The sequence below is a fragment of the Microcaecilia unicolor genome, chromosome 3 (assembly GCF_901765095.1).
Source record: "Microcaecilia unicolor chromosome 3, aMicUni1.1, whole genome shotgun sequence".
NCBI lineage: Eukaryota > Metazoa > Chordata > Amphibia > Gymnophiona > Siphonopidae > Microcaecilia > Microcaecilia unicolor.
In genome coordinates, this window is record NC_044033.1 from 56,291,313 (window position 1) to 56,309,322 (window position 18,010).

Consider the following 18,010-nt stretch of genomic DNA (forward strand, 5'->3'; position numbering starts at 1 on the left):
AGCCCCTGTTTCATTTATATGTGTGTGATGAATAGATTGGACCTTTTGAATTTTACCCTTGTGATCTGCTCCTTTTTTGCTCTGTTCTGGATATTGCGGATCGTCTCCATTTATTTCATGGTACCCAAAAAGGAGGGAATGTTTGTCTCATTCTAGACGTCCAGGGAGTAAATCAAGCCTTGTATATGCTCCATGTCAGAATGGAAGCTTTGAGATCAGTCATAGCTTCAGTGAAAAATGGAGAATTCTTACCCACTCTCAACCTCAGAGGCATGTCTTCATACTTAGATCTGGCCAGATCTGGTGGGGTTGGCAAAAAAGCAAGGAAATTCAGAAAGTCACCCCCAACAAAAAATGACAGCAATAAGGAAGGTAATGTTGATATAGAAAACCATCTAAACAACTTAATTAACATATGGAAAGCAGTGAGCACAAATGCTTGTAATCCTAAGTAAAAAGGTTCATGATTTGCAGTACTTGGATATTGTTGGTATTGCAGATACATGGTTCAATGATTCCCTTGAATGGGATTTGACCATACCAGGCTATAATCTTTTTAGAGAGGGCTGAAGAGGTAGAGGAGTGGCACTGTATGTGGAAAACATCAGAGCAGCTGAAATAGAAAAAAAATGTAGACAGATAGACCATATGGCCTATCCAGTCTGCCTATTCATGCCATCTACTTTCCCCATCACTCCCTTAGAGATCCTATGTACTTGTCCCAAGCACTCTTGAATTCAAATATTGTTTTCATCTCCACCACTTTCACCGAGAGGAAGTTCCACGAATTCATCACCCTTTCCATGACATGAAGAAGTATTTCCTCAGGTTACTTCTATCCCCTTTCACTTTTATCTTATGCCCCCTTGTTCCAGAGCTTCTTTTCAGTTGTAAGAGACTTGTTGCCTGTACACTTATGCCACATAGGTATGTAAATGTCTGTATCATATCTCTCCTTTCCCACCTTTCTTCCAAGAATACATATTGAGATCTTTTGTGTGTCCCCGTATGCCTTAGGATGAAGACCATTGACCATTTTAGTAGCTGGACTGGCTTCATCCTGTATATATCTTTTTGAAGGTGCAGTCTCCAAAATTGTACACAATATTTTAAACTAGTAAAAAAGCCCCGTTTCTGATGCAAATGAAACGGGGGCTAGCAGTGTTTTCTTTTGTGTGCATGTGGGAGTGTGTGTGTCCGTGCCCTCTGGCCTTTCTCCCCTCCCCCCTCTGAGTCCTTCACTGTTACAGAGCCAGCGATTTGATTTCGTGCTCTGCTATTTTCCTTCACTGACTGTGTTACAGAGAGGGCGGGGCAGACACTCATAGGGAAACCGGATATCTCGCCCCCTTCACACTGCCGGCTGGAGGCTTCATAGAACGTTGGTGTTGCTTTTTATATAGAGAGATGAGGTCTCACCAGAGTCTTATAAAGGGGCATCATCATCTCCTTTTTCCTACTGACCATTCGTCTCCCTTATGTACCCAAGCATCCTAGCTTTAGCTATTGCCTCTTCTTCCTGTTTGGCCACTTTACGATCATCACGTACGATTACACCCGAGTCCCACTCCTATTTCGTGCACAAAAATTCCTCACCCCCTAAACTGTACTGTTCCTTTGGGTTTTTGCAGCCCAAATGCATGCACTACCTCTACTGCATGCAAATCTCTCATGAATATTTATTGTGGATATCCTGAAAACCTGACTATTCCAGGCTCTGCCTTTCTGCCTCGCCTCTCCCTATGCTTGGAATAAACTTCCTGAGCCCATACGCCAAGCCCCCTCCCTGCCTATCTTCAAATCCTTGCTCAAGCCCACCTCTTCAATATCGCCTTCAGCACCTAACCATTATACCTCTATTCAAGAAATCTAGACTGCCCCAATTTGTTGACTGCACATTTTGTCCACTAGATTGTAAGCTCCTTTGAGCAGGGACTGTCCTTCTTTGTTAAACTGTACTGCGCTGCGTAAACCTTGTAGCGCTTTAGAAGTGTTAAGTAGTAGTAGTATTCTCCGAGGATAAGCAGGCTGCTTGTTCTCACGACTGGGTTGACGTCCACGGCAGCCCCCACCAACCGGAACAAAAACTTCACGGGCGGTCCCTCACGCAGGGCACGCCCACCGCGCATACGCGGCCGTCTTCCCGGCCGTGCGCGACCGTTCCCGCTCAGTTTTTTTTCGATTCCGCGCTGAGGAGAGACGTGTTACCGTCTGTCTCTTGGTCAGCCCCGGAAACCGGATATTTTCTCTTTTGTGCTTCTTTTCTTTATTTAAAAAAAAAAAAAAAAAGTTTTGTTTGTTCCCTCGTCGTCTTAGCGCGGGGGCGCTTCGTTGCGGCCTTGTGGCCGCTCGGTCGTTTCTTTTTCGGGTGTGCTTTTCACCGCCACCATCGGCGACTTTGACTTTGCCGACGCGATTTTTCCATTGATGTCCTCGAAGGTCCCGAGTGGATTCAAGAAGTGTGGTCGGTGCAGCCTGCACATCTCGCAAACCGATACTCATGCTTGGTGCCTCCAGTGCCTTGCCCGGAGCATAATACCAAGATGTGCACCTTGTGTCTCGGATTGCGAAAGCGGACACAGGTGGCGAGGCAAGTTCGTCGGGACCAACTTTTTGGAACTTGCGCCGGCCCGTCGACGGCATCGGTGTCGACGGCCGGGTCTTCGGTACCGATGTCGACGAAATCGACACCGACGATGGCATCGACCCCAGGAGCACAGGTACCGTTGGCCCACCGGACCTCCGGCAACGGCGGGGATGAGCGGCCGCGCGGGCAGTCGGCCCCGGCCACTCCCTCTACCCAGGGCCATCGGGACCGAACCCTATCAGACCCGATCCCTTGAGGCCGGGGGGGGGGGGGTTCTACCTCCTCTTCATCTCTGCCACCGAGCGTCGATGATGGGCACCGAAAGAAAACAAAGAAACATCGGCATCGGTCGCCCACGGCTCACCGGACTGCTAGTTCCGGCGCCTCCAGAGATGGATCGACACCGAGGAAACGGCAGTGCCGAGAGGAGCGTTCCCCCTCGGTCGAAGAGGTGTCGCTGCGTCAGTCCATGGGTGCTTCGGTACCGTCTCCTGGACCCGAGCAGTTTCCGGCACCCACTCCAGCCCCCCTGCCTTTCCCGACAGCGGGCCTTGACGAGTGCCTCAGAGCCATCCTTCCAGGGATTCTGGAAGGGCTGATGCACCAGGCCTTGCCGGCTCCGGGGGTGCTTGTGCCCCCGGCACCGTTGATGGAGGCGCCGGCGTGCTCCAGCCCGATGCCGATGCCTCCGACACCGCTTGTGATACCGGTGTCGACTGCCACGCAGGTGGAATCCCCGTCGACGTCGATGGAGGGAGCTTCATCCCCGCCGGCGCGGGAGTCCACCGCTCGACGCCACCATCTAGGACGTGGTTCCTCGCAGTCGAGACGGGCCCGGTTCAGGTCTGAGCTGCAAGAGCTCATGTCCGATACCGAGGAAGAGGCCTCGTGGGGGGAGGAGGAGGACCCCAGATATTTCTCCTCAGAGGAGTCTGAGGGCCTTCCCTCCGACCCCACTCCTTCACCGGAGAGGAAGCTCTCGCCCCCTGAGAGCCTCTCCTTTGCCTCCTTTGTCAGGGATATGTCTATATGCATTCCCTTCCCCGTGGTCTCTGTGGATGAGCCGAGGGCTGAGATGCTCGAGGTCCTCGACTATCCATCAACACCTAGAGAGTCTTCCACGGTACCGTTGCACAATGTCCTCAAGGTGACACTGCTTCGGAACTGGCAGAAGCCATTATCTAACCCCACCATTCCCAAGTAAGCGGAGTCCCAATACAGAATCCACTCTGACCCAGAGTTAATGCGGCCCCAATTGCCTCATGACTCGGCGGTCGTGGACTCTGCTCTCAAGAGGGCACGGAGTTCGAGGGATACCGCCTCGGCGCCCCCGGGGCGGGAGTCTCGCACTGTGGACTCGTTTGGGAGGAAGGCCTACCAATCTTCCATGCTCGTGACCCGCATCCAGTCGTACCAGCTCTACACGAGCATCCACATGTGGAACAATGTGAAGCAACTGGCGGACCTGGTCGATAAGCTCCCTCCGGAGCAGTCCAGGCCTTTTCAGGAGGTGGTCAGGCAGCTGAAGGCGTGTAGAAAGTTCCTGTCCAGGGGTATCTATGACACCTGTGATGTGGCATCTCGAGCTGCGGCCCAAGGTATAGTGATGCGCAGACTCTCCTGGCTGCGTGCCTCTGACCTGGACAACCGCACCCAGCAACGACTGGCGTATGTCCCTTGCCGGGGGGATAACATTTTCGGCGAGAAGGTCGAGCAGTTGGTGGACCAACTACACCAGCGGGAAACCGCCCTCGACAAGCTCTCCCACCGGGCGCCTTCAGCATCCACCTCTACAGGTGGACGTTTTTCCCGGGCCCGGCAGGCTGCTCCCTACGCCTACTGCAAGCGTAGGTACACCCAGCCGGCCCAAAGGCCTCCTCAGGCACAGGGACAGTCCCAGCGCGCTCGTTCCCGTCAACAGCGTGCGCCTAAGCAGCCCCCTGCGCCTCCACAGCAAAAGCCGGGGCCGGGCTTTTGACTGGATCCATGGGAACATAGCCACCATCAAAGTGTCCGTACCGGACGGCCTGCCGGTCGGGGGGAGGTTGAAAGCTTTTCACCAAAGGTGGCCTCTGATAACCTCCGACCAGTGGATACGCCCTGAATTTGGCCTCCACTCCACCAAATTGTCCATCGGGAGCTCAGTCCTTCAGCTCCCATCACAAGCAGGTACTTGCAGAGGAACTCTCCGCCCTTCTCAGCGCCAATGTGGTCGAGCCCGTACCACCTAGGCAGGAAGGGCAAGGATTCTATTCCAGATACTTCCTTGTGGAAAAGAAAACGGGGGATGCGCCCCATCCTAGACCTGAGAGGCCTGAACAAATACCTGGTCAAAGAGAAGTTCAGGATGCTTTCCTTGGGCACCCTTCTCCCCATGATTCAGAAAGACGATTGGATATGCTCCCTGGATTTAAAGGACGCTTATACTCACATCCCAATACTGCCAGCTCACAGACAGTATCTCAGATTCCGCCTGGGGACACGGCACTTTCAGTATTGTGTGCTGCCCTTTGGGCTCGCCTCTGCCCCACGGGTGTTCACAAAGTGCCTCGTGGTGGTCGCGGCGTATCTACGCAAGCTGGGAGTGCACGTGTTCCCATATCTCGACGATTGGCTGGTCAAGAACACCTCGGAGGCAGGGGCTCTCCGGTCCATGCAGTGCACTATTCACCTCCTGGAGCTGCTGGGGTTTGTGATAAATTACCCAAAGTCTCATCTCCAGCCAGTCCAATCTCTGGAATTCATAGGAGCTCTGCTGAATTCACAGACGGCTCAGGCCTTTCTTCCCGAAGCGAGGGCCCACAACCTCCTGTCTCTCGCTTCCCAGACCAGAGCGTCTCAGCAGGTCACAGCTCGGCAGATGTTGAGACTCCTAGGTCATATGGCCTCTACAGTTCATGTGACTCCCATGGCTCGTCTTCACATGAGATCTGCTCAATGGACCCTAGCTTCTCAGTGGTGTCAAGCCACCGGGAATCTAGAAGATGTCATCCGCCTGTCCCTCAGTTGTCGCAGTTCGCTGCACTGGTGGACACTTCGGACCAATTTGACCCTGGGACGCCCATTCCAAATTCCGCAGCCCACGAAAGTGCTGACGACGGATGCATCTCGCCTGGGGTGGGGACCTCATGTCGATGGGCTTCACACCCAGGGATTGTGGTCCCTCCAGGAACAGGATCTTCAGATCAACCTCCTGGAGCTCCGAGCGGTCTGGAACGCACTGAAGGCATTCAGAGACCGGCTGTCCTATCAAATTATCCAAATTCGGACAGACAATCAGGTTGCAATGTATTACATCAACAAGCAGTGGGGCACCGGATCTCGCCCCCTGTGTCAGGAAGCCGTCAGCATGTGGCTTTGGGCTCGCCGTCAGGGCATGGTGCTCCAAGCCACATACCTGGCAGGCGTAAACAACAGTCTGGCCGACAGACTGAGCAGGATTATGCAACCTCACGAGTGGTCGCTCAACTCCCGAGTAGTGCGCCAAATCTTCTAGGTGTGGGGCACCCCCTTGGTAGATCTCTTTGCATCTCGAGCCAACCACAAGGTCCCTCAGTTCTGTTCCAGGCTTCAGGCCAACGGCAGACTGGCACCAGATGCCTTCCTCCTGGACTGGGGGGAGGGTCTCCTGTATGCTTATCCTCCCATACCTCTGGTCGGGAAGACTTTGTTGAAACTCAAGCAAGACCGCGGCACCATGATTCTGATTGCTCCCTGTTGGCCGCGTCAGATCTGGTTCCCTCTTCTTCTGGAGTTATTCTCCGAAGAACCGTGGAGATTGGAGTGTTTTCCGACCCTCGTCACACAGGACGAAGGGGCGCTTCTGCATCCCAACCTCCAGTCTCTGGCTCTCACGGCCTGGATGTTGAGAGCGTAGACTTTGCCTCTTTGGGTCTGTCAGAGGGTGTCTCCCGCATCTTGCTTCCAGGAAAGATTCCACTAAGAGTAGTTACTTCTTTCTGTGGAGGAAGTTTGCCATCTGGTGTGACAGCAAGGCCCTAGATCCTCGCTCTTGTCCTACACAGACCCTGCTTGAATACCTTCTGCACTTGTCTGAGTCTGGTCTCAAGACCAACTCTGTAAGGGTTCACCTTAGTGCAATCAGTGCATACCATTACCGTGTGGAAGGTAAACCGATCTCGGGACAGCCTTTAGTTGTTCGCTTCATGAGAGGTTTGCTTTTGTCAAAGCCCCCCGTCAAACCTCCTACAGTGTCATGGGATCTCAATGTTGTTCTCACCCAGGTGATGAAACCTCCTTTTGAGCCACTGAACTCCTGCCATCTGAAGTACTTGACCTGGAAGGTCATTTTCTTGGTGGCAGTTACTTCAGCTCGTAGAGTCAGTGAGCTTCAGGCCCTGGTAGCCCAGGCCCCTTACACCAAATTTCATCATAACAGAGTAGTCCTCCGCACTCACCCTAAGTTCTTGCCAAAGGTTGTGTTGGAGTTCCATCTGAACCAGTCAATTGTCTTGCCAACATTCTTTCCCCATCCTCATTTCTGCCCTGCTGAACGTCAGCTGCACACATTGGACTGCAAGAGAGCATTGGCCTTCTATCTGGAGCGGACACAGCCCAACAGACAGTCCGCCCAATTGTTTGTTTCTTTTGATCCCAACAGGAGGGGAGTGGCTGTGGGGAAACGCACCATATCCAATTGGCTAGCAGATTGTATTTCCTTCACTTACGCCCAGGCTGGGCTGGCTCTTGAGGGTCATGTCACGGCTCATAATGTTAGAGCCATGGCAGCATCGGTAGCCCACTTGAAGTCAGCCACTATTGAAGAGGTTTGCAAAGCTGCGACGTGGTCATCTGTCCACACATTCACATCTCATTACTGCCTGCAGCAGGATACCCGACGCGACAGTCGGTTCGGGCAGTCAGTGCTTCAGAATCTGTTCGGGGTTTAGAATCCAACTCCACCATCCTAGGCCCATGTTTATTCTGTTCCAGGCTACACTCTCAGTTAGTTGGATAAATTGTTAGGTCAATCTCAGTTATGTCCTCGCCGTTGCGAGGCCCAATTGACCATGTTTGTTGTTTTGAGTGAGCCTGGGGGCTAGGGATACCCCATCAGTGAGAACAAGCAGCCTGCTTGTCCTCAGAGAAAGCGAATGCTACATATCTGAAGAAGGTATTCTCCGAGGACAGCAGGCTGATTGTTCTCACAAACCCGCCCGCTTCCCCTTTGGAGTTGTCTTCCCTTGTTTGACTTGCTACATATGGGACTGACGAACACGAGCCGGTTCGGGCGGGAAGACGGCCGCGCATGCGCCTTGCGCATGGGCGCGCGAGGACTAGCAAAGCCCTTTTGCTAGTGAAGTTTCCGATTGGAGGGGCTGCCGTGGACGTCACCCATCAGTGAGAACAATCAGCCTGCTGTCCTTGGAGAATACCTTCTACAGGTATGTAGCATTCGCTATCGCTGTCTTCCTTGCTTGTATTGATGCATCCATTCCCAAATTCGTTTTCTGTTGACATTGAAATTCCTGGAGGCTTCAGAAATGCTGTGCTTTTTGGTGAATTGCACAGCAATGATTTTGAACTTCAGTGAATATCTTTTGTATCAGAGCATGTTAAATGAACTTAAATACACTATTGTCAGTTTAAAAAAAATGGAATAGGTGTTGGCATTGAAGACTTATCTGTTCCACTTTGGGGTTTTTTAAATTTCCTGCCCAGCCCCATCCCTCCCTTTCCATTGACTCCCCATCCGTTCACAGCCCTTCTGACCACATCTATATCCTTCAGCTCTCTGTTATATCAATCTCACTTCCATAAGCTCCGTATCAAAGCTTATAGCCTCCTAGTATCGCCCACTCCTTTTCCATTCCCTACCTTATTCCAAAATCCCTTCTATTCTGTCCACCCAAGTCCTTCCTTGGTCCCCACAAGTCTCCAAGGCAAAAAAGTGCACAATATTCTATAATTTCACCCAAGTCCTCACTTCACCCTCAGTCCCTGTGAGTCTCCAGTTCAAAAAAGGTGTTCAATAATATTGCAGACAAAAAGCTCACTGACTCAGAGATAGGCATGGAGGGGTGCCCATTCAGATTTTCCTGTGATGCCAGCTGCATTTGAGATGCCGGAGGAGTAGTCAGAGAATTGAGAACTGGGGTGCTTGCAGCTGCATCATGCACTTGTAGCTGTTCTGACCGGGTGGGACAGGAAGGAGTGCAGTACAAATCCTGAACCTTGAGTCACGCATAAACAGTGAGTTTTCTTCGCAGAGCTGCACAGGTTTAGAAACCGTTGCCACTCTGTCTATATGCAGGACAACCATTTCTCTCCTCCACCTGCCCACAATGACTGGACCCTCTTACCTCTTCTCAAGGTCATAGCCTTATGCCAGTGTGAGGCCTTGAGCATCTGCACACGCTCAAGGCCATGCACCAACCCAATGCCATGATCTTTAGAAGAGGTAAGAAGAGATCTGTTCATTGCTGGGGGGGGGGGGGGGGACAGCAATGCTGGGTTACCGCAAATACCGGGAGTGGGCAATTAGAGGGGGAATTAAAATTTGGATGTAAGACTTAATCTAAGCTGTTTTCTGGCTCTGAAACAGGGGTGGCTGATTATTAGAGACAATATGATATTTAGCTACTTATCCATTGTCATTGTAAAGTCTGACCAAAATTGATAAACTGGAATACTTATAATATCCAGTTGTTTCGGAGAATCGCTGTCACATGTTTTACTCATAGAGTTGAAGAAATAAACTGGAATCTTATGGACTCAAAGTTTTGTTTGAAATAAAGCCAAGTCATCTGCTGAGGGGCTGAAGATAATATAGAAGTTGGATTGGAAAATGATTTCACAATACGAAAATGTTCTTATGGTTATTTACTTCCTTAATTTTATCAGAAAAGTAAAGCTTCTTGGTTGCCACTATATTCCCTTTATAAATTTTAACACTTCATTCCAATTTAATCTGTCTTTTTCCTGATAAACATGTAGCTATAATCTTTCTAATTTTCTATAGTTGTGTTTTAACATTTTCAATTCATATGTAAACCAGGGGGAATAATTGCTTGTTTTAACCATTTTAAAGGAGCAGTAAACTGATAGCTGGGCAAACTGTAGGCTCCAAAATATATCTTGAATATTAGTTTGAGAAGAGTGTGTAAAGGCTTGACTGGCTTGCATTTGAAATGACTTTCTGTCAAAATATCCTCGTATCCATTTACCTAGATGTTGTTTTCTTGCTATTGGAACCTCTTCCTTGTATGGAAAACATAAATTCTATTTTACTGTGATTTGACCATCATCTGAGGATTCATTATTGTAGATGTAAATAATGCATCTAAGGCAGGAGTGGACAACGTTCTTGAGGACTGCAACCCAGTTGGGTTTTGAGGATTTTCCCAATGAGTATGCATGAATCTAGTTGCATACAATGAAGGCAGTGCATGCAAATAGATCTCTTGCATATTCATTGGGGAAATCCCAAAAACCCAACTGGGTTGCAGCCCTTGAGGACAGACGTTGCACACCCCGATTAAGGCATGGTCTACTCTGTGTGTCACAGATGCGATCCAGTTTAGACCAATGGAGGATATTAAGGTTGCTCATTTTCAAAGCAGAGAGATTTACAAAGTTGCATAGTAACCTATGTAACTTTGTAAGTCTGTGCTTTGTAAATGAGCCTCTAAGTCTTAAGAATAAACTGTCCCTAGTTCACAAAAATCTTCAAAATGTAAATTAAACTCCGCTAAAACAATATTATCTTGAAAATTTAAACAGTGTTGATCAATAACCTCAAACATACAATTCAATGAAGAACAAACATTAGCTGGGTAATGATAGATTAAGCAGCAAGACTATTCATGGCTAATTGGAAGAGATAACTAATTCGAGAAGATAAAAAATTCTAAACCTCCTATAGAATTATTGTGTAGCACTTTGTCAGCCAGCTTTTATGTACCACCGTCCCCTTTTTTGAGGAATTCTTGAACAGTGGATCACATTGTTTCTTGGGGTACAAGAGTGCAATCTGGGGACTTCTATTGTATTAAGCCTAGTTTCAGTTATAAAAACTAATCCATAATCCAATTATTCACTAAATCCCTTACTATGTAACACAAGGCATAGAAACACATGAATCCATTGATATTGGGCAAGTAGGTACATTAGAAGTTATGAATATAGTTCTAGTTAGAACTTTGTTGTGATTGCTTATTATGTCTATATCTGCCTTGATCTAATATGACTAGGATAGGATTATGTTTGGAACAGCAGTCAATGAAATTATTAGCATTATGAACTCCAGTATTGTGATAAGTTAGACATCTGCCTATAGTAACTGATACGAGTTCAAATTGTTAAGTATGCATTATAAAATTAATTAAAAGCATAAGATGAATTACAAAACAAAAGAAAATTAATTGCTTTGCAACATCCCTCAAGTTCAGGACTGGTCTGGTGAGAATACTAAGGAAGGAGTAATTAGGTCTCGCCTGCTATTTTTCTTTCCTTTACTCCCTCCCTCCAGTTCAAAGTTTGCTCTGTGACATTTTCAGCATGTTGTCTTCTTGATGGCTGGTATTCCTTTACATACAACAGATAACTGCATAAAGGGGTGGGGGAACAGGACTGAATATCATGCTAGAAATCAGCCTGGAATGTTAAGAGACCATCACCATTGCTATGCTGTTGAAATTCTGCTCGAGCTGCATTATGCTCTTATAGAGCAGTGCTCACAATTCTGTATTTTCTTTCTCTGTTTGCTGGTTGACTGGTATAGCCCTCAGGTTATGGGCTAGTCTGGTGGGACTAAAGGAAAGAAAATTAGTAGATAAGATCTAAGTTCTCCTTCTCGGAATAGTGTTTGTGGTGCTATATATCAAGTGGTCTGAGTCCAGTATCACTGCACCATAAGAAGGTCCAGGGCCATGCTGGTACAGCATTGTAGATTAGATTAGCATGAACACCCAACATGCAAATTAACTTTATTCCATCTCTGACCCAGAAGTTGAATTTCAGGCTTTAGCATACCTCCTTCCATTGGGGAATAGTAGCTAATCCCTTCGTTTATATGGAATTTGCATGAAAGTATACTTTGAAAAAACAAAACAAAGGCACATCTTTTTCATTCACATTTTAACATACCTTATTAAATCATGAGTAAAGTTTAACTCACAAAAAGATGTTAAAACTTGTACAAAAGTGTGCTAAGTTTTTTGTTGGTTTATGACTTGAAAATATTATAAGAAGCCTTTAAGTGCCATTAACCACAGCAATTCATCTTTATAGGATTTGTAGATTTAACCAACAAGCGGCTTGTGACCAGCCTTATCTCTCAGTATGCTGAAGTAGTACTGTGGTTCTGCCGCTGTGGACTACTTCCAGAAAGTTTTGGTAAGGCACAAACTATTTTGTTCTTTTTAATATTTCTTGGTGAAACTCTTTTATGCTCATCAGTTTGTTCACTTGCAAATTAATTTTCATATGTTGAATTTTTATGTGTGCGTTTCAGTTGACATTGTTGTAAAATGTTTATTTAGTATTTGTTTTTGAATTTTTAAGTATGTTTTATTATGTAAGCCACCTAGGGATAGATGGACTATACATTTTAAATAAAATAATTCTATATAATGATGTAAACTCACAACTGGGTAACTCAATTCCATGTTGCCTGGTCCGGAGCTTTTAACAAACTTCCATTGTGCATCCATAAAGTGCCTTCCCGCTGAGAGTGCAGTTACTACCATTGTTTTTCTACCGCAGTGAAAGGTGGTTGACTTTTGTCCCGCTCTTCACACTCGGCATTTTTTTTGTGCAATATTTTTTATCTACCCATGTTTGGGGTTCCCCCTTCTCTCTTCCTTATCGTGTTTAGTATTTTTTTTTTTCCCTGCTTATAGGTTTTCTTTATTTTTTTCTGCGTCACTGGGCCGTTTTTAGGCCTTGACTTCAGCTGCGTTCTTTTGTGTTTTTTTTCTGGGTGTCTTGCCCCTTTTTTGGCACCATAGTGTCATTTGCTTTGGCTGCGGAAGTTTTCCCTTCCATGTCCATGAAAGTTCCCTGTGGCTTTAAGCTCTGTACCCGGTGCAATCGGACTATCTCTGCTAAGAACATCCATTTTTGGTGCCTTCAGTGTTTAGGGCCAAACCATTGCCCTGCTAAATGTATCCTCTGCCTTCATACCCTGTTTCCACGAAAATAGGACCTACCCTGAAAATAAGACCTACCGGGGTTTTCCTGCAAATTTAAAATATAAGACATCCCCCCAAAAGTAAGACCTACCAAACTTTTTTTTAAAGCAGGGCCGCCGAGAGCCATCCAAGGTGGGGGCCCCCCCCCCCCCCCCACCCGAGGTCGCCGGGCCCCCCCTCCGTCGCTCCCGGAACTAACCTGAAGCTCCTTTCACCTTCGCAAGTTCGGATTGGAGCAGCAGCATGGCAGACCTCTCCTTCCTTCCGTGTCCCGCCCTCGCCTGATGTAACATAACGTCAGGCGAGGGCAGGGCACGGAAGGAAGGAGAGGTCTGCCCTGCTGTTGCTTGCTGCTCCGAATCTGAACTTGCGAAGGTGAAAGGAGCGTCAGGTTAGTTCCGGGAGCGACGGAGGGGGGGGGGCAGGCGACCTCGGGTGGGGGGGGGGCGACCGATGTTTCCCAGAAAATAAGACATCTCCCCCCCCCCCCTCCCCCCGAAAATAAGACCTAGCGTGTTTTGTGGAGGAAAAATAAATATAAGACAGTGTCTTATTTTCGGGGAAACACGGTATGAAGAAACGGACCCAGTTTGCCAAAGAGCCTCAACAAGAGAGGATTTTTGGATCCAGGACCGATTCCTCTGCATCGATGACGAGTACTGCACAGGCATCAGGAGTGTCAATACGTATGGCTGCTAGGCGTATAGACACTGGGAACAGTGGTGTGTCAAGTGGGGTCTCCACCTGGCTCAATGCCGATTGCTGTGCAGGGCCCCCGGGACCAACCAGTGTCGGACCTGACCCTAAGGCAACATGAGAATTCAATGTTGTCCTCGTTGGCACCGAGGTTTCTCGATGATCGACTTCAGGTGAAGACCAAGAAGCATCAGCATCGATTGCCTTTGACACGTGGTGCTGGGACGTCGAGGGATTTAGCACCTAAGAAGCGTCGGGGCCGGGAGGACCGCTACTCCTCCATTCAGGAGATGCCAATGAATCGGTCTTCAAGCAGCCAGGACCAAGCTTCCGTCTCAGTCCCAGCAGTTCTGCAGCCTATCTCTGAGCCAGCACACCAGCCTTTCCTGGAGTCAGTCCTCGATGAGCACATCTGGGCCTTGCCGCCTGAGCTGCTGGATGGCTTATTTCAACGATATGCATTGGAATTGGGGGTGCTTACGCCTACCCTTCCTCCCGTTGTGACCCCTTGGCCCTCAGCCTGCAGTGTGGACGCCTGTGTCGTGTGCTGCTTCTGTGTCAAATGCAATCTAAGCTGGTACCCCTTCAACGATGTGGAGGAAAGTTCACTGGAGTTGAGGCAGGAGCAGACTCCTCAACGCCTTTCTCAAGGACATGGTCCTCTTAAGTCGTGGCAGACATGGTCTCAGCCCTCTCATGAGGAGGCTTTGACACTGATGAGGAGTGCTCATGGGAGTCAGAGGAGAATCCAAGGTACTTTTTGGAGGATGAGTCCTATAGCATCCCCTCTGAACCCTCCCCTCCACTTAATAAAAAGAAATAATCTCCCCCGGAGATTCTTTCTTTTCTCTTTTGTGAAGGAAATGGCTGTTGCCATTCCATTTCCTTTAGAGGTAAAGGACGAGCCCAGGGCCAAGATGCTTGAGGTCCTGGACTACGAGTCTCCTCCTACAGAAGCTGTGACTGTCTCTCTCTACAAAATACTGCAGGTGGTTCTCGTCTGGAATTGGGAATCCCCTCTCTGTCCCGGTACTGCCCAAGAAGATCGATACTATGTACCAGATCCACAGGAAACCTGGTTTTTATAAGCCCCAGTTGCTTCATCATTTCACGGTGGTGGAATCTGCCCTCAAAAGAGCCAGGAATTTGAGACTGTGCTTTGGTGCCATCGGGCAGAGAAGTTAGAACCTTAGACTCTTTTGGGAGGAAGATGTTCCAGACCTCTATGCTCGCGTCATGCATTGTCATACCAGCTCTTCATGAGCGTCTTCTTGCGGGACTCGGTGCACAAGATGCTGGACTTGGCTGACCCCACCGGAGCAGACTTGAGTCGCTGAGCCAGTTGGCCAAGCAGCAGAAGGCCTGTCATAAGTTCTTGGCCAGGGGCAGATAACAACACTTTTGATGTGGCATCCAGGATCTCTGGCCAGGGGCACATACAACACTTTTGATGTGGCATCCAGGATCTCTGCCCAAAGTGTAGCAATGCTCATACTGTAATGGCTGCATGTTTCTGACTTAGAGCTGGTGGTTCAACAGAGGTTGGCGGATGCCCCATGCTGGAAGGATAACCTTTTTTGGATAGGTTGACGAGGTCACTGACTAAATCGAAAAAACATACGATACCATCTCTTCTCTCTCCTGCTGGGTGCCTTCTGCATCTACCTCCTCATCTAAGAGGTCTTTTGGCAAGTCAAGAAGGGGTGCTTACTATTCTGAGATGCAGGTATGCCGCCACCTCTCGCCAGCCTGCTCAGTTTCAGACCCAGCACACTTGTTCCCGTCAACAGTGTACGCCTAAGGTCCCTGCTGCTCCCCAGTCAAAACAAGGGACGAGCTTTTGACTTGCTCCAGCAGAGCATAGCCACTGTCAAAGTGTCCGTCACAGATGACTTGCCGGTTGGGGGGGGGGAGACTGAAGTTTTTCCATGAAAGGTGGCCCTTGTAACCTTTGACCAGTGGGTTCTCGAAATAGTCCTCCTCGGATATGCCCTAAATTGGTGACAGAAACCTCCAAATTGCCCACCGAGAGCTCATTACTTCAGTGCTCAGCTTGAGCAGGTACTGAAAAGTTCAGGATCCCTGGGCACGTTTCCCATGATTCAGGAAAATGATTGGCTATGCTCTCTGGACTTAAAAAGATGCTTATACACACATCTCGATACTTCCAGCCCACCAGAAGTATCTTCGGTTTTGACTGGGAATACATTGCTTCCAGTACCCCGTGTTGCCCTATGGCCTCGTGTCAGCTCCCAGGGTATTTACCAAATGTCTAGCGGTAGTCACAGCGTCACTATGCAGACTGGGAGTCCATGTGGTTCCTTATATCGACGATTGGCTGGTGAAAAACATATCTGAGGATGGTGATCGGAAGTCTATGCTGAGGACTATTCAGGTGCTTGAGCTACTAGGGTTCGTTTTAAACTACCCCATCTTCTCCCTGCCCAGCAATTGGAATTCATTGGAGCTCTGCTGGATCCACAGACAGTTCGAGCCTTTCTTCCGGGGCCGAGAGCAGACACTCTAGTTGCACTGGCCTCTCAGGTTTGAGCCTTTCAGCAAGTCACAGCTCAGCAGATATTGAAGTTGTTCGGCCACATGGCGTCCACAGTTTGTGACACCCATGACACGCCTTCACATGAGATCAGCCCAATGGACCCTCGTCTCTCAGTGGTGCCAAGCCACGGGAAGTCTGGAAGATGCCATCCATGTGTCCCTGGAGCTTGCGCTCGCTCTGTTGTGATGGGATGATTTGATCCAGTTTGATTCTGGAACTTCCATTCCAAATTCCTTGATTGTAAAAAGTACTGACAATGGATGCATCTCTCATGGATGGGGGAGCTCTTGTAGATGGGCTTCACTCTGAAGGTGCTTGGTGTGCCCAGGAAACAGATCTCCAGATCAATCTCCTGGAGCCTCAGGTAATCTGGAATGCTCTAAAGGCTTTCAGCGATCAGCTGTCTTACCAAATTGTACTCATTCAATTGGACAATCGGGTTCCCATGTATTACACCAACAAGCGGGGGCACCGGGTCATACTCTCTGTGTCAGGATGCCGTCCAGATATGGCGATGGGCTCGTCGACATGGCATGTGTCTTCGAGCCACTTATCTGGAGGCAAAACCAACAACCTGGCCGACAGACTGAGCAGGGTTATGCAACCGCATGAGTGGTCTCTCAACATGGGCGTTGCCTGAGATCTTCCGAGCATGGGGCACCCCCTCGGTGGATCTCCTTTCCACTCACATGAATGACATCACAAAGTCCCTCAGTTCTATTCCAGGCTTCAGGTACACGACAGGCTAGTGTTTGGATGCCTTTCTCGGTTGGGGGGACAGGACGCCTTTATGCGTATCCTCTCGCAGGAAGATTTTGCTGAAACTAACCGTGAGACCACGATTCTGATCATGTCTCACTTGCCTCGGCAGATCTGATTCCCTCTTCTTCTGGAGTTATCCTCCAAAGAACTGTGGAGATTGGAGTGTTTTCCAACCCTCATCGTGCAGAATGAGGGATCTCTCCTACACTCCAACCTTCAGTCTCTGGCCCTCACAGCCTGGATGTTGAGCACCTACAGTTTGCTTCTTTGGGTTTTCAGAGGGTGTCTCCCGGGTCTTGCTGGCTTCCAGGAAAGATTACACTAAGAGGTGTTACTCTTTTTTAGATGGAGGAGGTTTGTCGTCCAGTATGAGGAAAGTGTCTTTGTTTTTTGTGCAATGTATATAATTGGGTTGGTTTTAGTCATGACTTTACTTACTGCTGTTTAATACATTTTGTGTGCTGCTTTTCTAGTCCTAAGTCCAGTTTCTGTTCCTTGATCTAATGGGTTAGAGATGCTGTGAAAGCAACATTTTCTCAGTCCTTTGGAGGAAAGGATTTTCAGCCTTAGCCTAATGCCAACATTTAACAGCCACAAGGTACACATTTATGTAGTTTGTATATTTAGCTCACACCTTCTCGGTAGTAGCCCAGAGTAAGTTAAATTCAGGTACACTAGGTATTTCCCTGTTCTCAGAGGGCTTGCAATCTATTTGTATTGGAGGCAATGGGACTGTTTAATTGACTTGTCCAAGATCACAAGGAGCAGCAGTGAGATTTAAGCTGGGCTTCCCTGGTTGGCAGCCTGCTGCTGTAATCACTAGGCTGCTATTCCAAACACACATAACTGGTTGCCCTTAGCCAAATATGTTAAATACAAGGAAGAAGGTTAAAAATACTGGAGTATGAAGGCATGGGCCTGATTTAGATAAGTGGTCCAGAGTTACTGGAACTCATCACCCTTTGTTTTCAGGTGCAACTAATTCAGTTGTAAAGCTATTACTGTTGTGTTTGTATAGAAGTAAGTATTTCAGTGTACATAACTGCAATAGCAAGTTGATGTATATTGTGACATGTGAAAGGTCTAAGATCATCATTTGTATGAATAAACCTATATTTTGTTTGGATATTTATAAATAGGCCAGAACTTCCAAACTACTCTGAAATATATGTCAAACCAAAATAGATTCTGAATATTTTTATAATATAAGCATTAACAAGAACAGTTCTGGCACTTTTATTTTTAGGAAAGCTT

General features: G+C 48.2%; 1 protein-coding gene across 1 annotated transcript in view; it reads left to right on the forward strand.

Annotated features, from left to right (window-relative positions):
* The window catches only part of AHCTF1 (AT-hook containing transcription factor 1), a 553,711-nt gene that overhangs the window by 262,141 nt on the left and 273,560 nt on the right, over window positions 1-18,010 (forward strand). The window contains 1 exon segment of the mRNA XM_030195951.1: window positions 11,840-11,944. Within this exon segment, the coding sequence (XP_030051811.1) occupies window positions 11,840-11,944 (105 nt within the window).